At 43.4% G+C, this 26631-nt stretch overlaps 1 protein-coding gene across 4 annotated transcripts in view; it reads left to right on the forward strand.

The window, feature by feature from the left end:
- The first annotated feature begins 107 nt into the window (after nt 1-107).
- The window catches only part of LOC109889173 (zinc finger RNA-binding protein), a 29432-nt gene continuing 2908 nt past the window's right edge, over nt 108-26631 (forward strand). Inside the window, exons 1-17 of one of the 4 annotated variants that reach the window (XM_020480397.2) lie at nt 108-230; nt 11937-12192; nt 13135-13249; nt 13513-13722; nt 13886-14184; nt 14411-14596; nt 15162-15381; nt 15534-15688; nt 15790-15909; nt 16333-16508; nt 20466-20592; nt 20739-20962; nt 21143-21314; nt 22344-22518; nt 25279-25367; nt 25553-25648; nt 25768-25879. In XM_020480397.2, the coding sequence (XP_020335986.1) occupies nt 178-230; nt 11937-12192; nt 13135-13249; nt 13513-13722; nt 13886-14184; nt 14411-14596; nt 15162-15381; nt 15534-15688; nt 15790-15909; nt 16333-16508; nt 20466-20592; nt 20739-20962; nt 21143-21314; nt 22344-22518; nt 25279-25367; nt 25553-25648; nt 25768-25879 (2785 nt within the window). In that variant the 5' untranslated portion in view covers nt 108-177. The remainder of the gene's footprint in view (nt 231-11936; nt 12193-13134; nt 13250-13512; nt 13723-13885; nt 14185-14410; nt 14597-15161; nt 15382-15533; nt 15689-15789; nt 15910-16332; nt 16509-20465; nt 20593-20738; nt 20963-21142; nt 21315-22343; nt 22519-25278; nt 25368-25552; nt 25649-25767; nt 25880-26631) is intronic. The other 3 variants (XM_031822570.1, XM_020480398.2, XM_031822571.1) reach the window with 3 other exon arrangements.

Below are 26631 nucleotides of genomic sequence, written 5' to 3' on the forward strand. Positions count from 1 at the left end.
TCCCTCTATTTCTCCAGGCCCATCCCTCAAATCAAAACAGAGGCGGGAGCTTTGCTTTGCTTTGTTATTGTTTTAACTGCGAATTGCTCCTTTAAATGTCGAAGCATGCGCGCGATTGTAGATGACGGACACGTGACAGAAAGTCTGTCCCGGACTCCCAGTACAGTAGATTCCAAGATGGCTGCAAGCAATTATTATGGATTCACGCATGGTGCCGGTCCTCAGTACAGGTAATTACATCGATTCTGGGTATGGGTAGCATGCACTCATCTCGAGTCGTTGTCCCGTCTTATTGCGACGAGTAGCTATGCCTCATTTCTTGTGCGATATTGCAAGCTCGAGGCCTTGGGAGTTCATTGCAATGGATATGCTAGCGAAATAAGGTAGCCAGGCAAGCAGGTCCCAGTCTTACCCGGCTAAGGAGCTCATTCTTCGCACTTGGAATAGAATGAAACCTCAAACTGTCTCATTTAATATGCCAAATATTAGTTATAGAGTTAGCTTGCTTACATTATTTGTGTAACAATCAGAAACAACCAGTATCTTACTTTAGCATAATGGCTAGCTATCTTTTTCTCTAGCGGCAGGGACCCACGAATTAGCTGAAAGAGAATTTCTGGTCAGTTTTATAATTTTGAAACTATCTACCTGTCACGTTTTGGGCAAAGTGAATTTGCTGAAAACTTGAGCCACTTTCAGTTGCCAAACGATGCAGATGTAAATACCATGAATAGAGCCGACAGATCGGATGCAATCCATACTTAATAAAACATTGATCAAATACAAACCGACTGTTTCCTTCTTGAGATTCAATTGACACATGAGCTGAATAGCCGATTTAGAGTAGCAACAATGAGGAAACAGTCGATTGAATTACCATCTTATTAATAATATGGATTTCAGCAAACAGTTATGCAACAACAGAGGACAAACAGGTAACGTTACACAGTAAAGGTTTAAGAATTTACATTTAAGTATAGACGCATAGCAACTCAAAGGAGTCGAAGGTTCAGGTAAACTCAACTTTTAGATGAGTTGAGGTACTTGGCAACTTCAAAATAAATTAGTCACCAGTCTATAATAATGTTGCCAACTTATTTTACCGTTCGAACTAGGGATGCACGATATATCGGCAAACATTTGGGGCGGTTACAGCGTTGGACTAGTAACCGAAAGGTTGCAAGATCGAATCCCCGAGGTGACAAGGTAAAAATCTGTCCTTCTGCCCCTGAATAAGGCAGTTAACCCACTGTTCCTAGGCCGGCATTGGAAATAAGAATTTGTTCTTAACTGACTTGCCTAGTTAAATAAAGGCAAAAAATATATTCGTCCTATATTAGCTAAAAATACCAACAAAGGTATCGGCCGATGTCTAGTTTAACGTCCGATGTGCAAAACCGATGTCAAAGCTGACGTGCATACCTATATAATGAAGGTACATGATGTAATGACTCCACGTAAAATTTTGCGCTATACATGCAAACAGCTTTTCTAAACTATTTTATTTATTTTTATTTCACCTTTATTTAACCAGGTAGGCTAGTTGAGAACAAGTTCTCATTTACAACTGTGACCTGGCCAAGATAAAGCATAGCAGTGTGAACAGACAACAACACAGAGTTACACATGGAGTAAACAATAAACAAGTCAATAACACAGTAGGAAAAAAAAAGAGTCTATATACATTGTGTGCAAAAGGCATGAGGAGGTAGGCAAATAATTACAATTTTGCAGATTAACACTGGAGTGATAAATGATCAGATGGTCATGTGCAGGTAGAGATACTGGTGTGCAAAAGAGCAGAAAAGTAAATAAATATAAACAGTATGGGGATGAGGTAGGTAAATTGGGTGGGCTATTTACCGATGGACTATGTACAGCTGCAGCGATCGGTTAGCTGCTCAGATAGCAGATGTTTAAAGTTGGTGAGGGAGATAAGTCTCCAACTTCAGCGATTTTTGCAATTCATTCCAGTCACAGGCAGCAGAGAACTGGAAGGAAAGGCGGCCAAATGAGGTGTTGGCTTTAGGGATGATCAGTGAGATACACCTGCTGGAGCGCGTGCTACGGGTGGGTGTTGCCGACGTGACCAGTGAACTGAGATAAGGTCGGAGCTTTACCTAGCATGGACTTGTAGATGACCTGGAGCCAGTGGGTCTGGCGACGAATATGTAGCGAGGGCCAGCCGACTAGAGCATACAGGTCACAGTGGTGGGTGGTATAAGGTGCTTTAGTAACAAAACGGATGGCACTGTGATAAACTGCATCCAGTTTGCTGAGTAGAGTATTGGAAGCTATTTTGTAGATGACATCGCCGAAGTCGAGGATCGGTAGGATAGTCAGTTTTACTAGGGTAAGTTTGGCGACGTGAGCGAAGGAGGCTTTGTTGTGGAATAGAAAGCCGACTCTAGATTTGATTTTAGATTGAAGATGTTTGATATGGGTCTGGAAGGAGAGTTTACAGTCTAGCCAGACACCTAGGTACTTATAGACCCACAATGTCTGCTGTTTGAGTAGTCAACATGTCAAGCAGTCATTTGAAAGTAGAGGTCGACCAATTTTAATCGGAATGGCCGATTTTAATTAGCGCCGATTTCAGGTTTTAATAACATTCGGTAATCAGCATTTTTGGACACCGATTATGGCCGATTACATTGCATTCCACTAGGAGACTGCGTGGCAGGCTGACTACCTGTTATGCGAGTGCAGCAAGGAGCCAAGGTAAGTTTCTAGCTAGCATTAAACTTATCTTATAAAAAACAATCAATCTTAACATAATCACTAGTTAACTACACATGGTTGATGATATTACTAGTTTATCTAGCTTGTCCTGCATTGCATATAATCAATGCGGTGCCTGTTAATTTATCATCGAATCAAGGCCTACTTTGCCAAACGGGTGATAATTTAACAAGCGCATTTGTGAAAAAAGCACTGTCGTTGCACCAATGTTTACCTAACCATAAACACCAATGCCTTTCTTAAAATCATTACACTGCTCAAAAAAATTAAGGGAACACTAAAATCACACATCCTAGATCTGAATGAATGAAATATTCTTATTAAATACTTTTTTCTTTACATAGTTGAATGTGCTGACAGCAAAATCACACAAAAATGATCAATGGAAATCAAATTGATCAACCCATGGAGGTCTGGATGGAGCGAGAAATGATGTCCCAGATGTGCTCAATTGGATTCAGGTCTGGGGAACGGGCGGGCCAGTCCATAGCATCAATGCTTTCCTCTTGCAGGAACTGCTGACACACTCCAGCCACATGAGGTCTAGCATTGTCTTGAATTGGCACAAAGAAATGCCACACCACACCATGACTGACCTACCGCCAAACCGGTCATGCTGGAGGATGTTGCAGGCAGCAGAACGTTCTCCACGGCGTGAAGACTTACAGAAAACGTTTGACCTCTGTCATTGCCAACAAAGGGTATATAACAAAGTAGTGAGAAACTTTTGTTATTGACCAAATACTTATTTTCCACCATAATTTGCAAATAACCTAATTAAAAATTCTACAATGTGATTTTCTGGATTTTTTTTTCTCATTTTGTCTGTCATAGTTGAAGTGTACCTATGATGAAAATTACAGGCCTCTCATCTTTTTAAGTTGGAGAACTTGCACAATTGGTGGCTGACTAAATACTTTTTTACCCCACTGTACATACTATGGAACGCCGTTTGGGTCTTTGCGTGTCAAAAAAATATACAGTAGCACTGATAAAGCTGTACAAAAAAGTCAGCAAACACAGGCCACAAACGATGTATTTACAATACCGGGTTGGTAATAAAGCATTGTTTGCTCGACCACATCTTCTGGTGTAGCAAGCTTTAGCTTGGTGACGTAAACTCACTCACTTTTGTACATTGTGCTGGTCTGTACAATTGACCTTATTTTAGCGCCCAAAAAAACGTAACGCTTCCAGATCAACTGTAATGTCAATACCAATGTAAAGCACAATTTCTCCCCTTTTCCAACAAAATCAAGGACGTGACCTTCATGATGCCTATCTCTGCATGATTCAAGAAGGCAATGAGCTCCGTCGTTTTTAAACATTTTTAAATGGCGGGTGGGGAAGCTAAACCTATGGCATGATAGTGAGAAGGAGGGATGTCGTTTGGGGAAACGGCTTTTTTCACTTGATCTGTCCAACTTATCACCTTATTGCCTCTAAAATGTAAATAAAACGCTATAAAGAGTTTATATAATGTGCCATTACATACCTATTTGAAGGTTTGTGTCAAATTTGAATCACTTTAGCACCACCCTAAAAACCTGATCTTCAGAAGTAGACAGCGGCTTTTGAGAGTCATGATAGCTTGCAGTGATGACGCAAAAAATGACTAGGTATCCCCCCCCCCCTTACCCTGTCCCTTTCTTGTTTTTAAACGGTGAGAGAAGTGCTACATCTGGTGGAGAGAGGCTGTAAGACAGAATTAGTTGCTTTATGAGTGCTGTACGTTACGTCATGACACGTCACGATGTAACGTACAACGTCGGGGGGGGGGGGGGCAGTTTTTTTTCTCCAATACTATAGAGCCATTACTATGTCAATCAACGCTTGCATAGAAACGTAGTCCACACCCCAAATGTTGATGTCAACACAGTCGCTACAGTCCCATTAGTTTTCTTTGCAGCCTCGTTTGAATGTCGCGGTTGCGCCCATTTGTACAGAATGGGGTTAGCCTACGTTACCTAGTTTGCACCAATACAACCAGCCTGAAAACAATGACCAGTAGAAACTGCATTCATTTTCATTATTCTTAGCAATGATTTAGGAGTCCTTGTAAGTACTGTTGTTCGCCTATTGAAATTGAACTTCAGTTCATGAAAATAAATAGCTAGCCAGCTACTTAACCCTGTTGCCCAAAGCTAATGTTATAAGCAGCCAGCTAGCTTCATCTGGCTAGTGAGGCTCAACCAGACGGGGTTATGTGTTGTGAAGACAGGCACAGTAGTGGTATTTGCAGTTTTCCTTCAAAATTAAAGTATGTCATTGACAGTGATGCAAATTAGTAGAATTGTGCAATACTTTTATTTTGAAGGCCAGTATTGTGGCTAGTTTCACATAGATGGGTCCGACCACCATTAATGAAATAAGAATTGTCTTCTAAATTAGGGTTATTTAGATGACACCTAGCTATATAGTTAGCTAGCTAACTATAGCTACTGAAACAGATGTCGTTTTGCTATCTTTTTGTGGAAGAACATTGTTTGCATCCATGAGCTAGCTAAGTTTTTTTTTTTATGACCAGCTAGACTACTTTACCGGCATCCTAGCATATTTATCTATAATTCGTTGTAACATGAAATACTAGTGGTTGTGTAATAACTACGTACAAAATGAATGAAGGCGTTAAATTATTATGTGACGTGCAGTCATATTCAGGTCCTGTTTGGTCTACAAACTTATTTGACAAGTCAAATAGTGTTAAACAGTATATTTTTTGACACGCAAAGACCCAAACGGCGTTCCATAGAAATCCTGGTTGAGAATGAAACGACTGAACAATGAAACAGCACAGCAAGTAAGTGAAGGAAATAGGTTTTGATTATGTTTTACTGGTAATGGGGACATGTGTAAATGCCAATAAAATAACTTTTTGGTCAGTGTGGTTGGTGTCTGTGTGGGTAACCTTAATTTAACTAGGAAAGTCAGTTAAGAACTAATTCTTATTTGCAATGACTGCCTACACCGGCCAAAACCAGACAATGCTGGGCCAATTGTGCGCCGCCCTAATGGGACTCCCAATCACGGCCAGATGTGATACAGCCTGGAATCGAACCAGGGACTGTAGTGACGCCTCTTGCACTGAAATGCGGTGCCTTAGACAGCTGCATCCGTGTGTGTGTGTTAAGCATTCTTGTACAATTAAATAGTTAAAAGGTCGCAAATATTTTAAGTATCGGTATCGTATTTTTTGGCAAGGAAAATGTTGGAAGTCGGTACTGGCCAAAAATGTGCATCACATTGGTGCATCACTAGTTAGAATACTTTGTTGTCCCACATGATGAAATCGGTGAAGGGACTTTAGTTATTTTTTTCTTCCATACAATAGTAGTTCATCACACTGTGCTGGCCGATTTTGTCCAAACTTGGTTGAATGTTGCGTCTTGCCATAGAGGCCCGGCATTTACTAAAATGACACTGATTGACCCAAGATGGGAGCTATAGTAATTACCTGAAATGTTAGTCACATGCAATTTCTCAATTGGCCCGGGGGGGGGGGCTGCATCATTTGTGGGGGACAACATGTTTACTGTTGCCTTGTTTTTAACTATCACCATAGGTTTTTTTTTTTTTACACTATTCCCTGATGTTTACATGGCAGCCTAGAGCTGCTAGTTGCCAGCTCATTCTACAGCTGTCACTCTCAGTAGATTCTCAGTTGATTAAATAAATCAGGCTCACTTGACTGTGATGTCACTGCATTCTCCTTTTATAGGAACATTGCTTTCTTTGGTCAGTTCCATTTTGCAATGTCTGCTGCCTTGTGCCGTTGTATACCAGTACAGTACGAGTGAGGAACAGCCTAAACTTTTTCACAGATTTCATTTGTATTTATTCCCCCCATAATCCATTACTTTGATCTTTCCTTGTCCCTCATTAAACAAATTGTGGTTATTCCAGACAAAATGCTGACAAAGATGATTTTAGAAAGGCGGTCTGTTAGCATCAAAATACATTATAATGATAGGGCTGTTGCTTTATGTTTGCATGGTCATCCTTTTGGCATTGCATGTTCTGCAGAAAATAGATTTTCCATTCTTTAAATGTTAAATGTAGAGTGCTGTAGTCTGCAGTATTGCTTTTATTGTGGGTGGTGATTTCTTATTTCAGTACTCCTCCTTGAGTCATTTTTTAAAACGGACTGATGTTTCAGTAGATAGGTGGCTCAACAATGGCCAGCACTGTCTAAAAACAGGGCAGTGTGTGCTGTAGGCAAATGCATGATGATGTTTAATAGATGGCCAGAGATAGGCCATCTATTAAACATCATGCATTTGCCTACAGCACACACTGCCCTGCTTTTTGGACAGTGCTGACCATTGTTGAGCTATATATATATATATATATATATATATATATGAGTAGATCAGCTTTAATATTGCAGATACATTGTGGGTTCTATCAATGTAATTGGTACCAGTCAAAAGTATGCACACCTACTCATTCAAGGGTTTTTAGTTACACAACTGATTGGCTCAAACACATTAAGAAGGAAAGAAATTCCACAAATGAACTTTTAACAAGGCACACCTGTTAATTACAATCCATTCCAGGTGACTACCTCATGAAGCTGGTTGAGAGAATGCCAAGAGTGTGCAAAACTGTCATCAAGGCAAAGGTGGCTACTTTGAAGAATCTCAAATACGGCTGGGCGATATGACTGTACATCATGTGACGATAGAAAAACCTCTATAGTGTCATATGCTCTATTGTTTATTTCGTTGTGTCGCAAATCACATTCTTTACGGCAATATTTTGGGCAACGTTTTGCGTTCTTCCACACGTGCCATGTAAAAGGGAATTTGCAACACAAACAAACATGGAGGAGCGTGAACGTGACACAGAGCACGGAGCTCGTACCTAAAAGAGGGGCTACTTCGGTCGCATGGACGTGGTTTAGGTATGAAAAGTTTGACACGGACCAGAAAACCGTCCTCTGCAAAATATGCCGCAGAACGGTCCCGACAATCGGTTCAAACATCACTAACCTATTTTACCACCTACGCAAGAATGATGTGAAACAGTATGCGAGTCTACGGATGAGATGCAAAAATGTACAGTAGAGTGCTCAAAACAAACCCACGACTCAGGCTTTTACCCACGGCACACCATATGGCAAAGAATCACGAAGATGGAAGGAGATAACAACAGCTGCCATTACAACTTACATCTGCAAAGACATGGCCCAAATTTACACGGTTGAGAAACGGGGGTTTCATGAGTTGGTGCTAACACTCGACCCAAGGTACCAAATGCAAATTGATATGTGACACGTATTAATGCCAAAATAACATTCAAAACAGGCAAGCCCCCAAAAATATATATATTTTTTAGGCCTATATTTATTTTGTTTGCAACTACAGTTGAAGTGTTTTCTATTTACCTTTTTTTAGATTTTATACATTCATATATTTTGTTAAATGCTTAATTGAAAATTTGCTCAAAGGTCCTAAATAAAAGGAGAAATAATCAAATATGAGTAAGTACCTTTTATTTGTTGAGTATAATTCAAAATGTATTAAGAAATGGGCCTTTACATGTGGTCATTTTATATAAAATATTTATTCATTGAATTTACAGAAAATGTGCCATATCGTGATAGGTATCATTATCGGGATATGAAATGACCTATATAGGGATATGAGATTTTGGCCATATCGCCAAGCCCTAATCTCAAATATAAAATATATACACTGCTCAAAAAAAATAAAGGGAACACTTAAACAACACAATGTAACTCCAAGTCAATCACACTTCTGTGAAATCAAACTGTCCACTTAGGAAGCAACACTGATTGACAATACATTTCACATGCTGTTGTGCAAATGGAATAGACAACAGGTGGAAATTATAGGCAATTAGCAAGACACTCCCAATAAAGGAGTGGTTCTGCAGGTGGTGACCACAGACCACTTCTCAGTTCCTATGCTTCCTGGCTGATGTTTTGGTCACTTTTGAATGCTGGCGGTGCTTTCACTCTAGTGGTAGCATGTGACGGAGTCTACAACCCACACAAGTGGCTCATGTAGTGCAGCTCATCCAGGATGGCACATCAATGCGAGCTGTGGCAAGAAGGTTTGCTGTGTCTGTCAGCGTAGTGTCCAGAGCATGGAGGCGCTACCAGGAGACAGGCCAGTACATCAGGAGACGTGGAGGAGGCCGTAGGAGGGCAACAACCCAGCAGCAGGACCGCTACCTCCGCCTTTGTGCAAGGAGGAGCAGGAGGAGCACTGCCAGAGCCCTGCAAAATGACCTCCAGCAGGCAACAAATGTGCATGTGTCTGCTCAAACGGTCAGAAACAGACTCCATGAGGGTGGTATATGAGGGACCGACGTCCACAGGTGGGGGTTGTGCGTACAGCCCAACACCGTGCAGGACGTTTGGCATTTGCCAGAGAACTCCAAGATTGGCAAATTCGCCACTGGCGCCCTGTGCTCTTCACAGATGAAAGCAAGTTCACACTGAGCACATGTGACAGAGTCTGGAGATGCCGTGGAGAAGGTTCTGCTGCCTGCAACATCCTCCAGCATGACCGGTTTGGCGGTGGGTCAGTCATGGTGTGGGGCGGCATTTCTTTTGGGGGGCCGCACAGCCCTCCATGTGCTCGCCAGAGGTAGCCTGACTGCCATTAGGTACCGAGATGAGATCCTCAGACCCCTTGTGAGACCATATGCTGGTGCGGTTGGCCCTGGGTTCCTCCTAATGCAAGACAATGCTAGACCTCATGTGGCTGGAGTGTGTCAGCAGTTCCTGCAAGAGGAAGGCATTGATGCTATGGACTGGGCCGCCCTTTCCCCAGACCTGAATCCAATTGAGCACATCTGGGACATCATGTCTCGCTCCATCCACCAACGCCACGTTGCACCACAGACTGTCTAGGAGTTGGCAGATGCTTTAGTTCAGGTCTGGGAGGAGATCCCTCAGGAGACCATCCGCCACCTCATCAGGAGCATGCCCAGGCGTTGTAGGGAGGTCATACAGGCACGTGGAGGCCACACACACTACTGAGCCTAATTTTGACTTGTTTTAAGGACATTACATCAAAGTTGGATCAGCCTGTAGTGTGGTTTTCCACTTTCATTTTGAGTGTGACTCCAAATCCAGACCTCCATGGGTTGATAAATTTGATTTCCATTGATAATTTTTGTGTGATTTTGTTGTCAGCACATTCAACTATGTAAAGAAAAAAGTATTTAATAAGAATATTTCATTCAGATCTAGGATGTGTTATTTTAGTGTTCCCTTTATTTTTTTGAGCAGTGTATTTTGATTTGGTTACTACACGATTCCATATATGTTATTTTATAGTTTTGATGTCTTTTACTATTATTATACAATGTAGAAAATAGTAAAAAATAAAGAAAAACCCTTGAATGAGTAGCTCTGTCCAAACTTTTGACTGTTGCTACACACACACACACGTGTATCGAGCTCTGAGACAGGATTGTGTCGAGGCACAGATCTGGGAACACAGTGGCCTCCATCATTCCGAAATGGAAGAAGTTTGGAACCACCAAGACTCAGGGAGGTGACACAAGAACCTGATGGTCATTCTGACAGAGCTCTAGAGTTCCTCTGTGGAGATGGGAGAACCTTCCAGAAGGACAACAATCTCTGCAGCACTCCGCCAATCAGGTCTTTATGGTATCGTGGCCAGACGGAAGCCACACCTCAATAAACAGCAAATGACAGCTCCACTTGTAGTTTGCCAAAAGGCACCCAAAGGACTCTGACCATGAGAAACAAGATTCTCTGGTCTGATGAAACCAAGATTGAACTCTTTGGTCTGAATGCCAAGCATCACATCTGGAGGAAACCTGGCACCATCCCTAAGGTGACGCATGGTGGTTGCAGCATCATGCTGTTGGGATGTTTTTCAGCGATTTGGGAGATTAGTCAGGATAGAGGCAAAGATGAATGGAGCAAAGTACAGAGATCCTTGATGAAAACCTGCTCCTAGTGCTCAGGACCTCCGACTGGGGTGAAGCTTCACCTTCCAACAGGACAATGACCCTTATCACACAGCCAAGAAAACGCAGGAGTGGCTTCGGGGACAAGTCTCTGAATGTTCTTGAGGGGCCCAGCAAGAGCCCGGACTTGAACCAAATCATACATCTCTAGGGAGACCTGAAAATAGCTGTGCGGCACCCCATACAACCTGACCATGCTTGAGAGGAAATGCAGAGAAAAATTTAAGAAAATCCCCAAATACAGGTTTGCCAAGCTTGTAGCATCATACCCAGGAAGACTCGGGGCTGTAATCACTGTCAAAGGTGCTTCAACAAAGTACAGAGTAAAGGGTCTGAATACTTATGTCAATGTGATATTTCTGTTTCTTTTAATAAATTAGAAAACATTTCTAAAAACCTGTTTTTGCTTTGTTCGTTATGGGGCATTGTGTCTAGATTGAGTGGGGGGGGTGGGGGGAACAATTTAATACATTTTAGAATAAGGCTGTAACCTGACTGGAAAAAGACAAAGGGTCTGAACTTTCCGAAGGCAGTGTGTGTGGAGTAAACTAATGGACAACAACACTTATGCTTATACATACTATATACATTTTACGGACACTGAATATTTTACATTGGGTATCTTTTTAAATTTGTTTTTAGTCCCACCCTTCAGCTACCCTCAACCCCTCCCATCTATCTCTGAAAACCTTCCAGTTTTGATTTCTAATTGCCATATATTTTTTCAACTGTGCTGTAATGTTTCACTTTCTATTCTCATAGAATTTCTATTTCTACAGATTGTAAATTAAAGATTAACATTTTTACTGAGAGTATTATTGATCAATTGACCTATGGCTTTTCAAGTCACCCAGGAGTGCTATTTGCAGATATCCGGGTAAATGTTGCAATTCTTCAGCCGTTCCTTTACCAGCGACCAAAACAAAGCTACATATGGGCAGTATCAAAACAAGTGATCTAATGATTCTCTAAACAGCAAAATCTACAGAGCTAGGCAGAGTTTTTGTCAGTTCATAAACCTTGTGCCATGGAATCCGCACATCAAATCTCTTTTTGCAACCTGTATGGTGCAGCTGTACTTTTTTGGTTCTTAAATTCAACTGGTATACTTTATTTTTCACCATTTTCTTTAACCAATTTTAATGTAGGCCTGACAGACAAGTTCCTTACCTTCTTTCATGTACCTCATTCTTCCCTCCATCTTGTCTCTGTCCCCACAGCGTTCAGCCTCCACCAGCCTATGCCCATCCCACCACAGCCAGCTACAATGTCCAGCCGGCCCCTGCCGTGGCCCATGCAGTGACTGCCTCCTATGCCCCTGCCCCTGCACAACCAGCCAGGCCCGTTGCCTCTGCCTACCCGGTGGCCTACCAGACCCACGCTACCCCCCCAGACTATGGCTACCGGCAGCCGGACCCCACGCCCCAACCCACCACCACCCCACAGACATACCAGCTACCGATATACACTGAAACGGTAAGTCACAATTCCATTCCTGCAGTGGGCGATCACGATCGACTGGTCGAGCGTCAAGGAATTCCTAGTAGATCACCAAAAATGTCTGTAGAAAAGCCAACGATAAAGGCTTGTGCTCCTTTTTTGTGTGTTGCGCTATTAGCAGTAGGTGCACACGTGTAGCTAGCCCTGCGTTTTGATTATTAATATTATTATTAGCAGCAGCTCGTTGTCTATATTTTAATATCGAGGAATATTTCACTTTCTCTGGTCATAGGAACAACATGAATTTATGCATGAGGCAGACGCGGTGCGACTCGAGTTTCGCCATCAGGTGGAGACGGTGTGCCCTCACTCTGGTCAGTCTCACCGACTGGGGAAAAATCGCTTTGAACGGTCATCCAACTCAGAATTCCAAGTCGGAACTTGGGCCTCTTTCTAGAACTCCGACTTTCCAATCTAAAGATCATTGACCTCCTTTTTATTCCCGAGTTCCCAGTTGTCTTGAAAGCACCATGACCATCAGATGCAGGTACCATCAGTCCAGTAAAATAAAGAAGCAAATGATTAAAATTGATTCTCCGCTGTGCGTAACAAGTGCTACACCAAGTGATCTATTTTGTTATCAAAGCTCGACTTTTGAAGTATATGGTCTAAGAAGAACAATATTGGCAGACCATGCATATAGCCAATATGATGTGATAATTTATTAGGCCTACTACACAAACCTCATTCCTACAGAACCGTTTCTATTAGGTTAATGTTACAGTTAAGTCGTGTTTTAAAAATCTGTGCGGTAGATCTCGGCTTGCTTGACTCAGAAAAGGTTGGTGACCACTGAGCTATTGTATATAAATTCAAGTACATGGGGAGAATTTTAGATTGTTAAAGTCACAATCTATTTTGCTTACTATTTACACTTTTCTGCCATCCATGTTCACATGCTGTAAAACAACCTTTCAGGATAACTACAGTTACGGACGCCTGCCTGCAGCCACTAGTTATGAGACTAAGCAATACTACCAGACTAGTATAGCTCCAGCCCATCGTACACCAACAGACGCTTACTACCAGACAGGTGAGTCAATGCCAACCTTCTTCCCACGCATAATCACACATAAATTGTCATAACACTCTAATACAAAAGCCAATTATTCATTTGAAATGTTCTCTCGTCTGACAGTACATCGTTATTACTGTGTTATACACTATTCATTTAAACACCTACACTGTGCAAAATAACTTGGCTGCTGGTGTACTACAAAAGCAAGTGTATTGAATATTGTTGAATTGGAACCAAGCCTGTTAAACAACACTCTGTGATGGTTTCCTTCCCTGTAGGCGTGAAGAGTGGCTACAGTCCAGTCAGCACAGTATACAGCCAGCCGCCACCACCACAGAGGCATGTCACAACTTTAAAGCCTCTGGCCCCTGCCAGCTCAGCGTCCACCAGCTACAACATCTACCCAGTGTCCACCAGTGTACAGCAGCCCCCTATCTCGTCTTACACCCCCTGCTCGTCCTTCAGCTCCACAGCTGGCACTTACTCTGGCAAGAACAAGAACATATCCCCACACAGCCAAGAATCAACCTTTGTGAAATATATTTATTTGTCGCAGTGTATGTTTTTACAGTGTGACCCCCCCACCCCCACCCTTCTTCCCCGTCTCAACTCTCTCTCCTTTTTTATTTTATTTTATTTTTTACCTCTCAGGCGTCGGCTACTCTACTTATGATTCAAGTGGCTACACTTCCACCCCCTCATACTACCAGCCTGCCCAGCTACCACCTCCTCAGCCCCAGCCGCCCCCCCAGCAGTCCCATCCGCCTCCCAAGCAGCTCACCAGCTCCTCCTGGAGCAATGCGGGCAGCAACATGGTGGCTGCTCCCACGGTCAACGCCTACAAGAAGCCCATGTTCCACCAGAACAAGCTTCAGAAGCCGAAAGCACCGCCCAAGCAACCCCAGCTGCACTACTGCGACATCTGCAAGATCAGCTGTGCTGGACCGCAGGTAGCGGCGCTTTGTGGATGATGCGTTATGAGGGACAGGTTATTTGTCGGCAATGGACATAAGCACTTTAGACTCAAATGAATGTACAGTATTTTAACATACAACAGTTAAGCAAAGTGCCTAAGAGGAGACATACTGTAGCAACACAGGATGTTAAATTTTTTTGTTGAAGGTTTGCTGTTGTAGATAAGTTTAATTAACTGTTGTTGAATTGTTTTCTCTGCAGACGTACCGAGAGCACCTCGAGGGCCAGAAGCACAAGAAGAAGGATGCAGCTCTAAAGTCTGGTAGCGCGGGGGGGAGCAACGGGCCCCGGGGGATTCAGACCCAGCTACGCTGTGAACTATGTGACATTGCCTGCACTGGCGTAGACGCGTACGCTGCCCATATCCGAGGGGCCAAGCACCAGAAGGTCAGCACAGCTGCGCTGACAGGAGGAGTAACATCAGGCAACTAGCTAGCTAATTGATGCACCGTTTAGCTAGCTAATTGATGCACTCTTTAGCTAGCTAGTTTGTCTAGATCAGCTCTGTGATAGTTGGTATGTCTTTAGTATAACACTTTTTAATCAGGCATTTATGTGACATACATTTTATTGTTACTTTTTATTTTATTTAGCCTGTATAGCCCACTCCGTAACAGTTGCCAATGTTTTCCAGGGAGTCCACCTCACAATGTATTATGATGTTTTATTTAGGGCCGGGACGATACTAGTATCACGATACTCGTTAGCATGGCAAGGAAACTAAACACAAAGCAGATTGAACTTCTTTAGGAAAACAGCCCTAATGTTGGAAACAAACATTATGTTGTCATCCAGAGTCACATGTATTTATTTTCCAAGCTATAGCACAATATTTTACATACAGCAGGTTTTTAAAGGACCAAAGAGTTTGCTCTCCTTCGTGTTTTAAATATTGCGATACTGGTATTGTGCATGCCTTAGTTTTATTTCTCTCCCTCTTAACCCTGTGTAGGTGGTGAAGCTCCACACCAAACTAGGCAAACCTATACCTTCAACTGAGCCTGTTTTAGTGAACAATGCTCCAATTATCTCAACGTCGACAGCTGGGAAGACAACCCCTATCATTGTTACGGCAACTGCTCCGGTAGCGCCACCCAAACTGGTGGTCGTAAACGCCACCAAGGCCCCAGCACCTGTGAAGAAGCCAGTCGCACCCAAAATAACCCTTCTTGGTAAGTCTTCCAAGGAATCAGTGTTTATTAGTTGGACTTATGATATCTGTCCTGACAGAATAAACCAATAATGTTTCATTTAAGCAGTAATTTTGGACTCAAGCTACAATGCTAAAATGCTCCATACTAATATTTGGACTTTCTCTTGACAGCCAACAAGCCGGCCACCCCTCCAGTAGCCAAGGAGAATGAAGCCAAGCAGTCAGCAACAGCGTCAAAGAGTGAGACAACGAGTGACGATGAGGACGGGGATGGAGTGGGGAGGCAGGGCGACGTCCAGCCTGTAGGACATGACTATGTGGAGGAGGTAGGAGTTCATTTATTTCTTGTTTATTTAATTGATTCACTAACCATGTTGTTAAAGATACTAAGGTATGTTGTAATGCAAGTTTACATTTTTATCCTCAGGTGCGTAATGATGATGGGAAGGTAATTCGCTTCCACTGTAAACTCTGTGAATGCAGTTTCAATGACCCCAATGCTAAAGACATGCACCTGAAGGGACGCAGGCACCGGCTGCAGTACAAGGTAAGAAAGTACTACATACGATGCATTATCTTTTCGCAAGCTGTTTCTAGAGCTAGCAGCTACGTACTACAATGCACTTATTGTACTGCCAAAATTAATTGACTGCAACTTAGGCATTGAGCCCTGTTGTACAAGCATTATGTCAAGTCACTGCAAAACTAGCACCACTAGATGGCAGAATTTATTTAGGCAGGATGTAGACATTGCTTGATGTCCTGTAGCCCCCTTGTAATTTGGTCATCTGTTGAATTATGTATACCTTGACACATCATATAATCATTTATTTGGATGATGGCTATAGGCCGACCTCTCAGTTGGAGAGCCTGCTACTCACTCACTGGGTGTGTGTTATGTATGTATTTTATGTATGTATGTTTGACAGCTCTTGACATTGTTTACTATCCCTTCCATCCCCTCCTGTAGAAGAAGGTGAACCCAGAGCTGCCGGTGGAGATCAAGCCCAGTAATCGGGCCAGGAAGCTGCAAGAGGGCAAACTGAGGAAGCAGAAGGCTGTGCTGAAGAGACAGCGGGATGACGAGCAGCGCTGGCACTTGGAGATGAGGTCAGAGCCAGACGGCAGCTGGCACACAGAGATGAGGTCAGAGCCCTTGCTTAGGCACAGATCTAGGATCAAGCTTACCCTCCCCAAATCCTAGCCTCATCCATTTGGGGTTAAGGTTTGAGCTGTGCTTAGTCATTCTTCCTATGTTTCTTGCTGATGATGCCAGAGGAAGGCAGACAGGGGAACCCCACTTGTGGGTGCTGGGTAAACTCCCCATGCAGTTTTGCAGCCCACGCTGTCACACTGTGGTTCAACCAAAAGGGGAATCCCCTGCCTTCTTCAGTAATATAATATTATGCCTGTTCCCCTTTTCAGTACCTTTCCTCCTAATATATTAATAGAATGCCTGCAACATCTAACGTCATGAGAACTCAAATCAAATGTATTTATAAAGCCCTTTTTACGTCAGCAGATGTCAAAGTGCTATACAGAAACTCAGCCTAAAAACCCAAACAGCAAGCAATGTATATGTAGAAGCACAGTGGCTATGAAAAACTCCTTAGAAAGGCAGGAACCTAGAGAGGAACCAGGCTCTGATGGGTGGTTGTTCCAGGTGAAGATTATAAGAGTACATGGTCATTAAGGCCAGATTGTTCTTCAAGATGTTCAAACGTTCATAGATGACCAGCAGGGTCAAATAATAATCAGTGGTTTTAGAGAGTGCAACAGGTCAGTACCTCCGGAGTAAATGTCAGTTGGCTTTTCATAGCAAAGAATTCAGAGGTCGAGACAGCAGGTGCGATAGAGAGTTGAAAACCTCAGGTCTGGGACAAGGTAGCACGTCCGGTGAACAGGTCAGGGTTCCATAGCCTCAGGCAGAACTGTTGAAACTGGAGCAGCAGCACGGCTAGGTGGACTGTGGACAGCCAGGAGTCATCAGGCAGGTAGTTCTGAGGCATGGTCCTAGGGCTCAGGTCCTCTGGGGGGAGAGAGAGAATTAGAGGGAGCATACTTAAATTCACACAGGACACCAGATAAGACAGGACAATTACACCATATACAGTGCCTTGCGAAAGTATTCGGCCCCCTTGAACTTTGCGACCTTTTGCCACATTTCAGGCTTCAAACATAAAGATATAAAACTGTATTTTTTTGTGAAGAATCAACAACAAGTGGGACACAATCATGAAGTGGAACGACATTTATTGGATATTTCAAACTTTTTTAACAATTCAAAAACTGAAAAATTGGGCGTGCAAAATTATTCAGCCCCCTTAAGTTAATACTTTGTAGCGCCACCTTTTGCTGCGATTACAGCTGTAAGTCGCTTGGGGTATGTCTCTATCAGTTTTGCACATCGAGAGACTGAATTTTTTTCCCATTCCTCATTGCAAAACAGCTCGAGCTCAGTGAGGTTGGATGGAGAGCATTTGTGAACAGCAGTTTTCAGTTCTTTCCACAGATTCTCGATTGGATTCAGGTCTGGACTTTGACTTGGCCATTCTAACACCTGGATATGTTTATTTTTGAACCATTCCATTGTAGATTTTGCTTTATGTTTTGGATCATTGTCTTGTTGGAAGACAAATCTCCGTCCCAGTCTCAGGTCTTTTGCAGACTCCATCAGGTTTTCTTCCAGAATGGTCCTGTATTTGGTCCTGTATTTGGCTCCATCCATCTTCCCATCAATTTTAACCATCTTCCCTGTCCCTGCTGAAGAAAAGCAGGCCCAAACCATGATGCTGCCACCACCATGTTTGACAGTGGGGATGATGTGTTCAGGGTGATGAGCTGTGTTGGTTTTACGCCAAACATAACGTTTTGCATTGTTGCCAAAAAGTTCCATTTTGGTTTCATCTGACCAGAGCACCTTCTTCCACATGTTTGGTGTGTCTCCCAGGTGGCTTGTGGCAAACTTTAAACAACACTTTTTATGGATATCTTTAAGAAATGGCTTTCTTCTTGCCACTCTTCCATAAAGGCCAGATTTGTGCAATATACGACTGATTGTTGTCCTATGGACAGAGTCTCCCCCCTCAGCTGTAGATCTCTGCAGTCCATCCAGAGTGATCATGGGCCTCTTGGCTGCATCTCTGATCAGTCTTCTCCTTGTATGAGCTGAAAGTTTAGAGGAACGGCCAGGTCTTGGTAGATTTGCTGTGGTCTGATACTCCTTCCATTTCAATATTATCGCTTGCACAGTGCTCCTTGGGATGTTTAAAGCTTGGGTAATCTTTTTGTATCCAAATCCGGCTTTAAAATTCTTCACAACAGTATCTCGGACCTGCCTGGTGTGTTCCTTGTTCTTCATGATGCTCTCTGCGCTTTTAACGGACCTCTGAGACTATCACAGTGCAGGTGCATAAATACGGAGACTTGATTACACACAGGTGGATTGTATTTATCATCATTAGTCATTTAGGTCAACATTGGATCATTCAGAGATCCTCACTGAACTTCTGGAGAGAGTTTGCTGCACTGAAAGTAAAGGGGCTGAATAATTTTGCACGCCCAATTTTTCAGTTTTTGATTTGTTAAAAAGGTTTGAAATATCCAATCAATGTCGTTCCACTTCATGATTGTGTCCCACTTGTTGTTGATTCTTCACAAAAAAAGACAGTTTTAAATCTTTATGTTTGAAGCCTGAAATGTGGCAAAAGGTCGCAAAGTTCAAGGGGGCCGAATACTTTCGCAAGGCACTGTATACCAAACTGACCCTAGCCCTCAGGTACATTAGACTATTGCAGCATAGATACTGGAGGCTGAGATGGGGGGGTTGAAGGACACTGTGGCCCCGTCCGACGATACCCCCAGACAGGGCCAACCAGACAGGATATAACCCACCCACTTTGCCAAAGCACAGCCCCCACACCACTAGAGGGATATCAACAGACCACGAACTTACTACCCTGAGACAAGGCTGAGTATAGCCCACGAAGATCTCCTCCACTGCACGAGACTGAGGGGGCACAAAACTGGACACTCAATCGTCAAATTGTATTTGTCACATGCGCCGAATACAATACCTTACCTTGAAGTGCTTACTTACGAGCCCTAATGATAAATCATTCGTGGCAGTTGGGTTTCTCCTCTGAAGCAAATGGAAAAATACACGCAGCTGGAGATTACGCAATAATTTCGATGGAGGACACCAAGCGGGCACCTGGTAAATGTAGTCTCTTATGGTCAATCTGCCAATGATATGCCTACAAATACGTCACAATGCTGCAGACACCTTGGGGAAACGACAAAGTGTAGGCTCATTAACACAGCTACGCATCCAACCCGGAAGCCAGCTGCACCAATGTGTCGGAGGAAACACCGTACACCTAGCGACCTGGTCAGCGTGCACTGCGCCCGGCCCGCCACAGGAGTCGCTAGTGCGCAACGAGACACGGATATCCCTACCGGCCAAACCCTCCCTAACCCGGACGACGCTAGGCCAATTGTGCGTCGCCCCATGGACCTCCTGGTCGCGGCCGGCTGCGACAGAGCCTGGGCTCGAACCCAGAGTCTCTGGTGGCACAGCTAGCACAGCGCCACCCGGGAGGCCATTTTATGGTGCTTTTGACAGTGATGAGGGGTGGTCGTTTGCGGTACACATTCGGAGGATAGGGAGCCATTTATGTTCAACAGAGAGCTACTTCCGGTGCTTGGCCTGCCTTTCATTAGTTTAGTTGGAATAGGGTCCGCTATGCAGCTTGAGGGTTTAGAGGCCATAACTATTTTTGTGAATGTGTCCAATAGATACAGGATTAAAAACTTGAGTTTCTCCATTGATTCTAGGTCCTGAAAGTTCTGTGCAGACTCAAGACAGCTGAGATTTGAGGGAATACGCAGATTGAAAAAGGAGTCTGTAATTTGCTTTCTGTTGATCAAGAAGTTCTCTTCATTCCCCCTGCATAATCTTGCAAACTGCTTTCTAACTGTCTCAAAGATGTTTCCTTATCTCCTGATCAGCATTTTCACCTGACAGAGACGGGTATCTCAGCAGAAAAATCTACCCAGTCAGAATATTTAATAATCCTGTTCTGTATGTGTGTCCTCTGCCAGCCGCTATGAGGAAGACATGTACTGGAGGAGGAGGGAGGAGGAGCAGTTGTACTGGGGGGAGCAGAGGCACATGATGGCCCCCCCTCCACTCATGAGCCGGCCCGGCATGCCAGTTCCCCCCCTACTGGTGAGAATCAATGATTCAATCAATCATTTACATGAACTTGATCAATAGAGAAAAAAACTGGTGTTTTAGCTTTTCAGTTTGTTTCCAGAAGTGGCTAGTTTTAAGAGGGCACCTGGTTTTATTGAGCTCTTCTCTTTTCCCCTTAGCAGCCTGTGCGTCGGCCGGACTCCCCAGACGACCGTCACATCATGGCCAAACACTCCACCATCTACCCTGTGGAGGAGGAGTTGCAGGCGGTGCAGAGGATCGTCTCCCACACTGAGAGAGCCCTCAAATTGGTGTCTGTCTCCCTGCTGGAGAAAGAGCCTCCGTCGGCTGCTCCGTCGGCTGCTCCATCGGCTGCTACAGAGGCTGATGCTGGAGAGAAAGGGTAAGAGCTGTATGGGTCTGTACTAGTGCACTACATCATTCACACAATGTTCTCTACAACACATTTATACTTGAAAGTTCTGTAACGCTGATCCCTCGTGGTGTGGGCCATGGGCATGTAGCCTGATCTGTAGCTTTTTCTTTACTCATTCCTGCTGGTCCTCTGATCCCTGGTGTATAGACCAGACAACCAGGCGGCCCGTATGCTGAAGGGGGTGATGAGGGTGGGCATCCTGGCCAAGGGCCTGCTGCTCCATGGGGATAGGAACGTGGAGCTCATTCTGCTGGCTGCCAAGAAGCCCACCCTCTCTCTGCTGAAGGACATTGCTGAGCAGCTGCCCAAAGAAATGGCGGTAAGACCACCGACAGCTTTCCTTTAGTGGAATCACTGTCTTTTGGGATCCACTGTCTGTGTTGGAGGTGGGATTTTCTACATACAGTTGGATTACACACCAGAAATATTAATCACATCAACCATTATCAGCAGCCCCCCCCCCCAATCATATTTGTTAGGCAAAGTGTCACAACAGAGGAAATCTGATCATTTTAAATACGAACTACAACGCTTGACTTCATGTCGTGAGGTTGTCATCAGGGCTAAAGTGAAAGAAATCGGCACCAACACTGAAGGAGGAACTAATTGGAAGATCACACTGTATCATTAATTATTAAAGGAGAGTGGATACAGATGGACATCAAGGCTATTCAAAACGAAACAGTTAAGGAGAGGACCTATACCAAACAGATTTGGCTTAAAGTAATTGTTTTCATTCAAATACTTTGGCTGCGCTTGATTGAGCTATGAGCTTGTCTGGCACAATGGAAACAATGAAATGGTAAAACAAATCAAATACAAGTGCAAATTCTGCACATCTGGCACTCCAAGCAGGTTTAATTAAATGTTCAAAGCATTTGAAAGAAAACAAATACTCGTTGAGCCCAGGTGTAGATTAAACCTGTTGTGTGTGTTGTATTTCCTTCCTCCCTCCTGAAGTTCTGCTACAATAAGTGTTTCATTAGTAGTGCATTTGACTGATCTTTAGTGCCACTGCCTGGTTATGACACCTGAACCCTACAGAGAGAGTGGGGCTATAGTTAAAATTTACTCCCCTAAGGTTACATAAAGCCATTGATTAAAAACAACATTTGTGCCCATGTATTGACAACCACTGTCTAAAAAAATATATATAATTCTGCATTTGTCCACTAGCACAAGGTTATCTAAATTGGCCTTTTTAAAAGCTAAATGCAGCTATTAAGAAATTATTTGAATATCTGGGGCCAAATACATAAATCCAGTGCCCTATCAAACTAATCTCCCCTGCCCATAAAGATAACCCCCTCCTCTGTAGTGAGTAATCCAGTGTCCTTTTAACCGGCAGCCATTTTCTGAAGATCAGTATGAGGTGAAGGCTCACCCTGAGGAAGCCAACATCGTGATTTTTTCGAGCAAGGAGCCAAAAATGCAGGTCACCATCTCTCTAACCTCGCCACTGATGAGGGAGGACCCTGCCCCTGACAAGGAGGAAAAGGCAGGAGACAAAGCGGCTGAGAAAGGTTAGAGAAGCCAAGCTTTCAGTCCAATAAATGCACTGTGTGTCCCCCAAACCTCAAGCTGAACCAAAAAAAACTCAAATGGGACTTTTAACCAAGCACATAATGACTATTTCATCCAAATGTGGTAGATATCATAGAATAATACTTTTGTTTCTCCCATCCCGGACACCGATGATATGAAGTGAATTGACTCACCATTTTGTTTCTGTCTCTTGTTTTAATTTATCCATTATTTGTAGTACCAGTAGTCGAGTTGTTTTTCACTTTGTCTGATATGGAAATCTAAAGCCGGGCTCTCCGACCTTTCTATGCCATTAAGGTTTTTGTGTATGTTTCTCTAAATATGCCCAGATATGCCCCATGAAACCATGACAACAATGGAAGTACTGAGCTATGTGAAGATGATGCCCAGGGTTAAGGGTGCATTTAACACTTTTCTGAAATTAATGACTTTATTTTGTTACCATTGATCGCCATGTCTATTTCTGTCATGTAATTGGTCAATAGATGCTAAGGGATTTCACAAGGTCCCATGACCTTCCCACACTTCCATCTCTCATACCTGCTAACTGAAACGGCATTATCAAAGTATTGGTTGACACGGTGTTGGAGTGTAATTCTATCCCCACACAATGGTCTCTATTAAATTTGGGACGATATTTATGAATTGATTAGGCTGCGATGCAGTGCAGCACACTGTTAGAACCATTGTGAGATGTAAAACACTCCCTCACCTATTTGAGCTGATTTCACCTTTTTCTATTACTGTATACACTACTTGGAAAACAAATTATATTTCCCATTGCTTAAGTTGTGTTTGGGTTTGTTGATCAGTGTGTCTGCCTGTATCAGCAGACCTAGACAACCATACAGTATGTACATGTATATCCCCCTGTACCAGAGGATCTAACGCAGGGGTGGGCAATGTTTTTTGCTGAAGGGCCACATTGGGATTACCAAATTTTGTGGAGGGACACGCAGATTCTTTTACGGACCGAATTGTTTGTCAAAAGCAATTTACGGGCCTGAAAAATGGCAGTTATTTGAAATATATACACTACCGTTCAAAAGTTTGGGTCACTAAGAAATGTCCTTGTATTTGAAAGAAACACTTTTTTTGTTGTCCATTTACAATAACGGCAAATTGATCAGAAATACAGTGTAGACATTGTTAATGTTGTAAATTGTAGCTGGAAATGGCTGATTTAAAAAAAATGGTATATCTGTACCGCCGATGTAGAGGTCCATTATCAGCAACCATCACTCCTGTGTTCCAATGGCACGTTGTGTTAGCTAATCGAAGTTTATCGTTTTAAAAGGCTGATTGATCATTAGAAAACCCTTTTGCAATTATGTTAGCACAGCTGGAAACTGTTGTTCTGATTTAAAGAAGCAATAAAACTGGACTTCTATAGACTAGTTGAGTATCTAGAGCATCAGCATTTGTGGGTTCGATTACAGGCTCAATGGCCAGAAACAAAGCACTTTCTTCTGAAACTCGTCAGTCTATTCTTGTTCTGAGAAATGAAGGCTATTCCATGCGAGTAATTGCCAAGAAACTGAAGATCTGGTACAACGCTGTGTACTACTCCCTTCACAGAACAGCGAAATCTGGCTCTAACCAGAATAGTACGAGTAGGAGGCCCCGGTGCACAACTGAGCAAGAGGACAAGTATATTAGACTATCTAGTTTGAGAAACAGACGCTTCACAAGTCCTCAACTAGCAGCTTCATTAAATAGTACCCGCAAAACACCAGTCTCAACAGTGAAGAGGTGACTCTGGGATGCTGGCCTTCTAGGCAGAGATGCAAAGAAAAAGCCATATCTCAGACTGACCAATGAAAAGATTAAGATGGGCAAAAGAACACTGGACAGAGAAACTCTGCCTAGAAGGTCAGCATCCCGGAGTTGCCTCTTCACTGTTGACGTTAAGACTGGTGTTTTGCGGGTACTTTTTAATTAAGTTTTATGGTTATTTCTGATCAATTTGATGTTATTTTAATGGTCAAAAAATGTGCTTTTCTTTCAAAAACAAGGACATTTCTAAGTGACACAACTTTTGAACGGTAGTGTATGTCCGTTTATAATTTCTTCTTACTTTCTATCTGGTTTTAGATGCTCGAGTGGCCTGAAGTGTGTTTTTTAACCCCACACACATGCACACATTTTTTACTCAAACCTCCATCGGGCAGGATTGAATAGGCTCGTTGGCCAGTTCCGGCCCACGGGCTGTAGTTTGTCCACCCCTGCGGTAATGTCTACCACTTTTGCCACAACAGTCTCTAGGAACATGGAAGTATAGAAAGCCCCATGGTACTGCTTACTGTAGCTTGTCTTGTGAAATTACTGAGAAGTTACCATTTGGCATTCCATATGTCTACTCAGTTCAATATGTCTGTCTATTGATAAATAGTATTACATGGCAATGAATGCATTAAGAACATCAAGTCCCAAAACAGAATTCCTTGAGTTCCCAACTTGAATGCATTGTAGGCGCATTGTAGGCACATCGTCTTACCATGGAAAAGATTTGTGGGAAGACAGTCTGACATAATCATTTTGTTGAATTATCCTGTTTGTCATCTTTTGTTAATCAACACATCCAGTGCAATCACTTAAATATTTAAATATCTCTCTGTTGTATGGGTTATGGCCCAGTATTAACATCTATGTGAAACAGAACTGTAGGTGGCACTGCTGGACAGTCGTATGAGTGATCGATCAGTAATAGCCAGTGTGTCCTTTCTCTCCTACTCTAGGGGTGCCTGAGAAAGACCCTGCTGATGTTCTGAACCAGAACAAGTGCCTGGAATACCTAGCTGCTCTGAGACACGCCAAGTGGTTCCAGGTAAAGACAATATGTACAATGGATCACTTCAAACTAGCTGGAGTCCCGGATCGTGACGATGACAGCAATGGAGTTGGCCAAACGGCACAAACAGATCTGGGACTCAGGCTAACTACAAAGTACTCCAGGCTAGCCTCTGTGTAACACTGTACTGTAACAGGTGTGTGTGTGTGTGGCATCTACAGGCTCGTGCCAATGGTCTTCAGTCCTGTGTGATCATCATTAGAGTGTTACGGGATCTTTGCCAGCGAGTGCCAACCTGGTGCAAGATGCCATCCTGGGTGAGGATGTTCTGTCTCAGTGTTGAGCTTTTCTAAGGAAGCTAGTTGATAATTGATGTTTTCGATTGTGTGAATTGTGTCTTACGTGGTGTGTTTGTGTGTCCTTTCCCTGTGTTCAGGCTATGGAGCTGCTGGTAGAGAAGGCCATCAGCAGTGCCACAGGGCCCCTCAGCCCAGGGGAAGCCATGCGTAGGGTCCTGGAATGTATCGCTACTGGCATCCTACTGCCAGGTGAGGGAGTTTTAGTATTCATTAGGCAGGGGAATCACCCCACATCTATTAGTTAGGCCGGGGGGGGGGGTCACCCCACATCTATTAGTTAGGCCGGGGGGGGGTCACCCCACATCTATTAGTTAGGCCGGGGGGGGGTCACCCCACATCTATTAGTTAGGCCAGGGGGGGGGGGTCACCCCACATCTATTAGTTAGGCCAGGGGGGGATCACCCCACATCTATTAGTTAGGCAGGGTGGGATCACCCCCACATCTATTAGTTAGGCCAGGTTCACCCCACATCTATTTGTTAGGCCAGGGGGGGGAATCACCCCCACATCACATTGATCCCATGTGGCTCAGTTGGTAGAGCATGGCGCTTGCAATGGCAGGGTTGTGGGTTTGATACATACCAGTACGAAAATGTATGCACTACTGGAAGTCGCTCCGGATAAGAGCGTCTGCTAAATTACAAATGTAAAAAATAGCTCTGTTTTGACCCACCTGGAGCACCTTTGTTCTCTAGTGCTTTCCACTGGTCATTCAGGGTCCATGGGGAAACTTGCGGTTTGCACTGTACAATGTGCTTTGTCAGTGGTAAACAGCTCTGAACATGAACTAAGTTGTACAAAGAGGTGGTATGTAAACAGTGAGTGGAACAATCTAAATAATGGGGCAGTAGGATGTGTGTGTGATATAGATATATATATATATATATCTATATCTCTCGCTCGCTCGCTCGCTCTCTCTCACACACACACACACAGTACCA

This window comes from Oncorhynchus kisutch, linkage group LG4, assembly GCF_002021735.2.
Source record: "Oncorhynchus kisutch isolate 150728-3 linkage group LG4, Okis_V2, whole genome shotgun sequence".
In the NCBI taxonomy this organism is placed as follows: Eukaryota; Metazoa; Chordata; class Actinopteri; order Salmoniformes; family Salmonidae; genus Oncorhynchus; species Oncorhynchus kisutch.